Source organism: Aplysia californica, unplaced genomic scaffold (assembly GCF_000002075.1).
Source record: "Aplysia californica isolate F4 #8 unplaced genomic scaffold, AplCal3.0 scaffold00028, whole genome shotgun sequence".
Taxonomy (NCBI): Eukaryota; Metazoa; Mollusca; class Gastropoda; order Aplysiida; family Aplysiidae; genus Aplysia; species Aplysia californica.
In genome coordinates this window covers 227,623-237,068 of record NW_004797298.1, presented here as the reverse complement: position 1 = coordinate 237,068, position 9,446 = coordinate 227,623, and the positions used below count along the sequence as shown (strand labels likewise).

The 9,446-nt window shown below is 39.6% G+C and overlaps 1 protein-coding gene and 1 non-coding gene across 2 annotated transcripts; both read left to right on the top strand.

Moving 5' to 3' along the window:
- Positions 1-1,808: 1,808 nt before the first annotated feature.
- On the top strand, positions 1,809-8,988 carry LOC101849748 (small nuclear ribonucleoprotein G). The gene is made up of 4 exons (XM_005091312.2): positions 1,809-1,949; positions 5,811-5,833; positions 7,300-7,424; positions 8,543-8,988. The coding sequence occupies exons 1-4, from the start codon at positions 1,918-1,920 to the stop codon at positions 8,591-8,593; spliced, it is 231 nt and encodes a 76-aa protein (XP_005091369.1). The 5' UTR covers positions 1,809-1,917; the 3' UTR covers positions 8,594-8,988.
- Positions 5,442-5,709, top strand: LOC118479049. Its single transcript, XR_004859442.1, has one exon. It is a non-coding gene; the product is annotated as a small nucleolar RNA U85 (small nucleolar RNA).
- Positions 8,989-9,446: the final 458 nt, after the last annotated feature.

The following is a 9,446-nucleotide window of genomic DNA, read 5'->3' as shown; positions in this document are numbered from 1 at the left end:
GAGGCCCCCTCGCCCCAGTTTAAAATTGACACCCATGCATTCGAATGCTTTTGGTCTTTGTGATTTAGTAAGAAAACCTTGGAAAAAAGGGGTCAAAGTTTTCAAAGATCATTTTTAACGCGAAATGTGTAAAAATACCTGCTAAAAAAGTATCAATAGGAAGAACAGTTCTTTTTCTATTAGAATAAAGTCATCGACTTGGAATTATTTTGCATCAATCCTTCTGCGGAACTGTGGAGCACTCAGTATTACTACATGTACAGTATTGAGCCGGAACGTTCGCCGAGAAGGCTGGTGCGACGCCGGCCGAGACAACGCTCGGTATTTTTATTGAAATAACGACAGATCATCGTGTTTGAGGCAATAAAATACTGACTTGTAATTATCTCACAGTCTTGAAAAATATTAGGCTTCATTTCTATGTTATAGTGAATGTACTCTTTTAATGTAGAGATGTTTGGTGCACTTGGTACTCTTTTAGTATCTGTCAAACATGGGGTTGCAGCCAGTAAACGACTTCAGCAATGTTTTATTATTATTTATTATGCTAGATTGAAACAGCTGCCATTCTCTTAAACATTGAAAGAAAGGCTAAATTATGGTGCCAAAATTCTCAGGAGACACTAGGCCTTTCATATAAAACAGATGAATTTGACATACAGCTACTTTGAAAATTTAGTGTCTAGTACCTAGTATATGTATAATGCTAATATTTTGTTGCATTTGGTGTGAAGTCCATTCTCGTGAAAAGAATTGTTTGGTCCATAATTTTTTTCTCTGTGAATGAAGTTTTTTGCTTTTGTATGTTACCTTGTAGTGGCATAGCCAAGATAACTGCTATTTAAATTTCAAGTCTCTATCTCAATATTATTTTAAGACCCCCATTGCTATGGGAACATTTTGCTCAACTTCGGAGGCCATTTAATTCTCCTTTTCGTGTTTCCTCACCTCCCACTATTAAAAGTTCTGTATCATCGTCAAATACGGTCATATTTACTTCATTCTTGATTTAAATTGTAGGGAAAAGGTGCTAGTTTAAAAAAAAAATGTTAACTCAGTTTTGAAATTTCCCTCATTTGAATGATATTGACCGGCAGGGACACAAATAGTCAACACCTATTGCTCCTATAATGTACACATGTAGCCTATATCACTAATACTATTTAATTTGTCTTTTAACATGTAGATCTAGCGGTTTTCTAAAAGGAATGTTGTTGCTGGTTGTTGTTGTTGTTGTTGTTGTTGTTTTTTGTCTTTCCTTTTTTCCCTTATCTTTCTGATGGGTATTTTTTTTTTGGGGGGGGGGGGTGGTATTTAGCCCTATAATTGAAGAACAAGACTGCCTACATCGGCAAACATTGAGTTCTAGGAAGGCCTATCTAATAATTTTAGAGAAGACTTTCCCCATCTAGCCAAGGCCTATAATTGATTTCAATATAGGCCTAGGCCTACATGTAATGTAATACAGTGTGGCAACTTCGACAGGTTCGTTGATAGGAATGACAGGCCGATGCATGTTCCAGTTCCAGTAGCAAGCGACTATAAAGGCCTGGTAAACGGATTACAAGAAATTGCCCATTGTTAAAAATGTTGTCCAAAGGAATGATTATATCTTAATATTTTTTTTCTTGCAGAGTCTAAGTATTCGTCATATTCCTTCCTTGAAGAATTCAAAAGTTATTTTCTTCATACACAGAAGGTGGCAGCCCTTGTCTTAGAGTATGCCCAGGCCTTGGCCTATAGGCCTAGGCTAGGCTAATATTATTAATTTTTAAGTTCACGGAACGACTTGCTTAGCTTTAGCCAGCATTCAATCAACTTCCGCTTCCGTTGCCGGTTTGTTTGTTACGATTTGACTTCGTTGTTTTCGATTTCAGCTGTTGGCCATTGGCGACTTTCATACCTGTTTGAATCAAGATGAGTAAGGCACATCCTCCTGAACTGAAGAAGTAAGTGCTTAAAATTACATATTTTTGTTTTGTTATTCTTTTTCACTGGACGCATTGTAGGCAGAAAAGTGAGTTTACAGAGCAGACGATTTGGTTATCGATATTAGGTTTGCGCGGTATTACACAAAAATAGAAGCGTCATTAAGATCTAAGGGTGAAGAATTATGAAAGCCAACCTCAACCCCCAGTCGTGTACAAACGCTATACAGTCGAACCTGTGTAAGACGGAATCGCAAGGGAGCCCCAAAAAAAATTCCGTCTTAGACGGGAATTTAGAGGGAGATGGAGGTTGAGAGGGGGGGGGGGGCACAAAGGCAAAGGCCCAACCGGTGGGATCAAGGATCGCTTGTCCGATTGGCAAGCAGTGGTCAAAACTTCACACCTCTCAATTGCTATCCTGTCTGATAATAATGACATGCGTCAATCGTAATCTTACTTTTATCCCCTTACCACCAGTGCTTTCCTTTCAAAGGACCACTGTTTGACCTCTCCTCGGACTTTGATTCCACCCTTAACCCCATCCACCAAGTAATGCCACCCCTCACTGTCAACGATTCAAGGAACTCTTCTCGGCTGGCTGCACGATCAGGGCAGCAGGCATTGGTCAATCTAATTTCGGAAGGACTTCCGTAACGAGCGACCACCCCATTAAACACAATAAAGAAGAGGCCTAGACCTAACCCTACCACTAACCCTAACCCGAACCCTAACCCTACCCTTTCTTACCCAAGCCTTCAATTCTGCTCTGTCTCATAGTGGTCGCTCGTTACGGAAGTCTTCCCCTAATTTCACACCTCTGGCTTCTGGCTACTCCGGAAAGTTTTCGTAGTGGCTCGCTACTTGAGCACTCCCACGGGTAGTTGTCAGATTTCACACTCACACTGTCACTACACTGACCGTCTGCATTGCATTGCTCAATCAGGGCTCACACGGGGAAACATGATTTAACATCTAGATCTACCCCCAAATTACACCCTTACTCTTCTTCCTCGCCCAGCGCCATGGCCATAGCGTTAAGTTTAGAGCTGGTGGAACCAAACTTGCGAGATTTGTTTCAAATCTAGATCTAGATCTAGATCTATCTAGGTTGAGTGGGCAAAGCATTTTCCGTCTTACTTCATTGCGCCATCTGGCATTTAGGGCAGCAACAAAGGATCTCCAGCTCTTGTTTTGGGCCATCTTGGTCAGCGTTCCCCACGAATGATTCCAGGACTTCATTTCAGACTCTACTGTGCATCTCCAGGTTGCTTTTGGTCTGCCCCTTTTGCGACGTCCTTCAGGTGTCCAGTGGAGGGCAGTCTTCACAATAGAGTCTGGTTCTCTTCTCAGAACATGTCCAATCCATCTCCATCTTCTCCTTTTTATTATGATAGTCATGTCCTCTTGCTTACATTTACGTAACAGATCTGCGTTTGAGGTCTTGTCGGGCTAGAAGATTCTGAGGATTTGGCGTAAGCTGGTTGTATGAAAGGAAGATAGCTTGGCACAGTCATGATCAGTCATCCTCCAGCATTCAGCTCCATGAGTGTGGATGGTACACAGCTGTTATACAGCTTTAACTTGGTTTGTATACTAAATTGTCCTGACTTCCAGATGTTGATCATGCTTCTGTGTACAGATCTTGCCTTGCCGAGTCTGTTCATGATGTCTTCCTTTGTGCTGCCGTCAGTTTTGATTATGCTGCCTAGGTAGGTAAATGTGTCTGTTATAAGGGAGGTCTGTGTTGTTCACCCTAATCAGCGTTGGGGAGCCTACATTCAGTGTCATCACTTCTGGCTTATTCTTTACCCAATCTGGCGTCCGTATTTGTGGAGTCGGTTTGTTTTTTCCTGCGCATGTACTTGTTGGTATGGGAGAGTAGTGCAAGGTCGTCAGCAAAGTCAAGATCCTCGAGAGTGGAGAAGAGGGTCCACCTTATGCCTCTTGATGTATCCTCTGTTGTTTTCCTCATGACCCAGTCAATGGCCAGGTTGAACAGAATTGCTGACATGTTGCATCCTTGTCTAATGCCTGTCTTTACACTTTACCTCATTTTCCGTCTTAGACAGGTGAAACTCTCGGAAGAGAGCGGATTTTTCTTTCCATTTCTGCGTTGGACAGGTTTCCGTTTTATACCGGTAATTAAAGAGGAATATATCAAGGGGGGAGCGGGAAGATTCCGTTAAGACGGGTTTCCGGTAAGGCAGGTTCGACTGTAGTTTGTAAAGCAATATGATTATAATAATAAGATCACTTCAAATCACCAAAATGCCAGTGTGGAGAGGCGGACCAAACTGTTGAACACATCCTTCAGCACTGCAAGACACACAGGGCCCTGAGACAGGAAACGTGGCCAACCCCACTGACGCTACAAGAGAAGCTATACGGGCCGCCAGATGAACTGAGCAGGACGGCCCAATTTATGACAGATACCAGACTTCAAGTGTGATGCGATCAAGATGAAGATCACTTCATTATCTCTGGTCATTGTCAGACTCCACCATTACTACCCTTGTATATCTAGGCCTGCACTTTTATTTCCATCCTAGGCCCCTACCGCAACTTAGACTAAGCCCTCGTCCTGCGGGGACCAGGTTTAAATGTCACCCGATGAGCCAATTTCGGCACCTCGCCTGCGTTCTGGTCCCGCGTCAGTCTGCCCTTTGGCTCAGCGCACATTGTGTTTGTTCGGGTGGTCGCTCGTTACTTGGAAGTCTTTCCTTTTATGACGCTCACAAAAGCTCTTATGTTGGGGGGGGGGGGTGCAAAATGTTCAGACAATCTGGTTGAGGCTCACATGCAGGTCTAAAGTGTCGTAAAACACTTACTAAAACAAAAGCAGAAAATATAGCAAACTAATGATATATTTTGAAATTGGTAAATTAACCTATCGAAGTGACCATTTCTCTGAACGGTTTCCGATCTCAAGATTTTTTGGTTGTTTGTGAGATTTAGGTGTCATCCTTTCGTTCTGCCATTCTGCGAGGACTGGGAAGAAGCATTTTTTGCATCTAATTCAATTTCTAGAGCTAGAGATTTTTAGATGTCTGAATATTCAGATTATACTTCAGTTGTGGTTGGGGCAACGTTCCCGGACTATACATCATTGGAAAATACCTTCAAAAGGTACCTTGAGAAAACAAGATTGCTTGACCTAGGCAGTAACCTATTTTGCATTTATTTTTTTAGTTTAGTCACCCAGCAAAATGAAATCCTTCTTCAACTACTTCAAGTGAAAAAAAAATAGAGTGCAAGTTTATTTTCCCGAACGTTCGTAGAAATAGGGCCGGCCTTAACCTTTTTTGGTGTCAAAAACACTTTTGCATCAGGTATTCCCAGTCCGTAAACTATAGAGGGAACTTGATTTTCAACATCGTGAGAATCTATATTTCTCTCTATAGAATCTAGTATATTAATAGTGTCCTCATTAAGTTCTAGATTTTATTCTATGTTTAGTAGTTTATTTAGTTTATTAATAATAGATCTTATTAATTATATAATTCGTAACTTTGTGCCATATGATGATCACTCTAAAGCTGATGTTTCCTTTGCCGCATATCTTGAAACCAGAGTATTTTATTGTCTGTAATCTTGGTTGTAAGCAATAGTATGCTTGTGACTGTAAGGCCAGACATACAAGAAATCATAGCCAGCTAAGACACCACGCTCCTTTGAGATTTTGGGAGATGTGACCTTCTAGATATGGCTACATTCTTAATCATGTTTAAATTTTGATGAGGTCAAAGGAAACTATGCTGTGCTCTTTAGTAATCTGATGGCAATTTTTATTTCTTTGTCCAAATGGTCAAATTCTTGCCTGCCCTTTCTTTCTTTTTTAAAGCTGTATTGTATTTAATTTTTCATCTCTTTTTGTTATTTCAGATACATGGAAAAAGTCCTGACATGTAAGTACATCTCAGCCTGTGTTCATTTAGAAAAATAAACAATTTTTTTCACCAGCCCATCTCTTCTCTTTTTGCCTTCTCCTGCTGATATCCTTCATTTATTAGTTAGGCCCTTTGCTGTTGCATGCAGAAGATATTATGTCCAAGAAGTTCGGGAAATTATCATTCTATAATCAGATTTTTTAGATTCTTTTTTTTTCTCCTGGGATGCAGCATCCCACTTTTAGATAGACCAAACTGAAAGGTTAAATATAGAAAAACTAGCTTCCTTCACACCATCAAATGCAGTTTTATTTCTTGTTTGCATCAATCCAGATTTACCCTGTAATGATTATTAAAGATGGCTTTTTTTTTTTCTCGGTTAAAAAAAATGTGTTCACTTTCCAGGTTTGCAACCTTGAGAACTTATATATGAAAACCTTTTTGGACTCGTCACAACACAAAAACTAACACATAAAACATATTCTGGAATGTAACTCTGAAACACTTTGCCGAGCTCAAATAGAGCATTCTCCAGATTTAGAATGTCAGTATTTATTGGTTCATAGTGTGCTTTTCTTTCAAATTGACCCGTTTTTGCGAATTAACTGGAGGATTGTTGACATGGTCATATCTCTTGAGTCCATCTTCTAGTCTCCGCCAGTCCTGTTGCTTGCAGTGGCTTGTGTGGAGCTGGAGGCAAAATTAAACCAGTATTCACATTTTGTCGAGGACTTGAGATATAATATATATATATATGTTAAATAGGGCACCACATTCAGCTGTTTTTTTATTATAATATTTGCCCTGGTCTGAGACTTGTGTACAATTTTTTCTGACTTTCAAGTTTTTGAATCGCTTTTTTAAAAGCAGTTTGATGTAATCCACAACAAACAAAAATCAACTGAAAGCTTATTTCTTTGACTCTTTTTGTTTCAAATTGACAATGAGGTGTTCGTGTGCGATGGAGGCGTTGTTTTTGTACTTAATAAATTACACAAAAGTGGCACGAACATACTCTTCTCTTCTCATCCATAAATGGTACACACAAACTTACAACTTTAATGCAGACCTACATAAAACTATATATATTTCATTCTGATGAAGAAAAATGTATCTTTAAAATTATTATTTTGATTATTGGACATAACAGTCCATGCAATTTTAGAAGTATATAATGCTTGTGGAAGAAACACCACTAGTTCGACATAAACCTACCTTGATATAATATGAGAGTGGAAGCTAGCATGCTTTGCAAACATTTTGGCTTGTATTAATTGTCACTGGCCTATTGTAGTTGAAAACCTACAGCCTCTAGTTTCAAGTCAAGAAAATAGACTGGACTTTTCTTTTAAGTTACTTTTGGTTTTGTATTTCTTGTTGTCAACATTTCAAATTTATCCCTCAAATTAGGTTTCTTTAAAATTTGGGCATCTTTAGTAAGTTTTTAAAAGATTTGCATTGACATCTCAATTTTCTGTTCACAGTGAAGCTTAACGGAAACCGTAAAGTGACAGGCACACTGAGAGGATTTGATCCTTTCATGAATCTTGTTGTGGATGACTCTGTGGAAGAAACAAAGTCTGGGGAAAGACGAAACATTGGCATGGTGGTAAGTTCTTTTAATTTTTGTTATAGGAAGATGAAAAAATTAAAATGTTGCTGAATTTGTGTCCATCTACCTCTAGATTCTGCATTGTGACAAAGATTTATCAGAGATATACAGTTTAACACAGATATCTCAAATTTGTAGGTACCGCCCTTGGTAGTGTGAGGGATTTCTTACAAAGATAAAGAAGAAAAAAAACGGGACAGTAGGCTCAGTTCAACGGATGCGTGATTTCAAGTCTTCTGTGTTCGACCAATCCGTGTTATACTGTTTATGCAAAATATCTCTCCCACTTTGCTTCAGCAGACTTCTATGCTCATGGCATAGATAGATGATTACAGTCATACTTCATACCTGCATTAGACAAACACCTGGCTGTTTTCCATTTACCCCCCGCCCCATCATTCACTAGTAGTAGTACTGCCAAAAACGATAAACTGTCCAACTTGGCTCCTGCCAAAACATGTCCAAGATGGTTACATTCGTCCCTCATCCAATGTTTTTGCATGTCATAATCCATTCACCTGTCGTTACTGTTACTCCATGTCCTGTGAATGAACCGAACACTGACCACCATGTTGCTACGAGTAGGTTTGTGGTCCCTCCTATTTTTCCAAGTTGACCAGTTGTTAGCATTGCAGCAATCCCTAAGCCATGACGGCCATGGTTGAAACCTCAGAAGGAAATGGTTTGTTGTCTTCCTTTTGATCAGTCCTGTCTAAGGTGACCACCTGACTAAGGGGGCTAATTTTCTCCTGGACAATGGGTGACCATCTTAGACAATTTTAACTGAATCTGAATACCTGTCTTTATGGGACAAGTATAGCATGTAGTTTATTTCCTATGTTTTTGACTTATGACTTTTTCTGTTCATGAACTCAGAAAACAAGTAAAGTTTTGTCAAGATTCGAGGTCACACCCACTGCTGCCCCTGCACCAGCTGAAATTGACCGTGGCAACATTAATTAAAGCATTTGTCCTGAGCCCTGCTATACTGCCAGCTTCATGCTTGTGCTAAGGCTTCTAGTATGATTGAGTTTGGCTGTAAAATGAAAAAAGTTATTTAGAAAAAATAATTATTTAACACAGTAGCCTAATTAACTTTTTCTTTATGTTTACAGGTGATCAGGGGGAACAGTGTTGTACTTTTGGAGTCTCAAGAGCGTGTATGAGTCGAGCGAGAACAAGAGTGTTGGAAATGGATCTGCAGACTGCACTACGTACCCGCAACCCTTTCAACGAAGATTGTTGCTGTGTCAGTCACTCTGTAGCCATTGAGAGGGATAAATACGGAGTGAAAGTGTGGAAGGAAAGGTTGAGTTTGAAGAGTGAATTGTCAAAGTATGAAAGAGTTTTGTAACCCTTTACAGTGGATACTACTGTTGTAAATTGAATGAAACATAAAGTGAGGTATATTTGGGACCATATTGGTTATAATGTATAGAAGAGAACTGAATGCTTATGATTATTTGAAATGTTGTTTATGAATGATGTGTATTTTTAGTGTTGTATCATGTCATTGTAATTATTCCATCATTTGAAGTAATAAAAAAAAAAATGATTAGTAGATTGACTTTTATGTTCTTTGCCTGTGTGGAAGTGGAATAGTGACAAGAATTGTGTTTTTGTTTGTAGTCTGAGTGGGGACAGGGTACAATCAGGTCCCCACAGGATCGGGAAAAAGTCGGGAATTTTGAGATAGGTCGGGAAAAAGTCGGGAATTTTGTGATGGGTCGGTAAGTCGGGAAAGTATAGGGCCTGTGTAATGTGTAGCTATCTAGACTGTTTGGTTGATGAATCCTAAAGAGGAAACGTAATTGAACCGCCGTGACGGAAATGTATGTGTGACACCGAGGCTCGATCGGGAAGAATCAAGATCTGCTTTCGTTACCGCCCAGAAATTTTCCGGTAATACATGTAGTCTGATAGATAACGCAACATTTGTAACATGCAGGTTATGAATTATGAACGCTGTGTCGCCTTGAAAATAAATCAATATTAAAAATTGCCCTCTGCTGTCGCTTG

Bases quoted from the DNA above. Each gene is read 5' to 3' on its own strand.
- LOC101849748 (XM_005091312.2), top strand. From the start codon at position 1,918: ATGAGTAAGGCACATCCTCCTGAACTGAAGAA. The intron at 1,950-5,810 runs GTAAGTGCTTAA...TTGTTATTTCAG, and splicing joins CATCCTCCTGAACTGAAGAA to ATACATGGAAAAAGTCCTGA. The intron at 5,834-7,299 runs GTAAGTACATCT...TTCTGTTCACAG, and splicing joins CATGGAAAAAGTCCTGACAT to TGAAGCTTAACGGAAACCGT.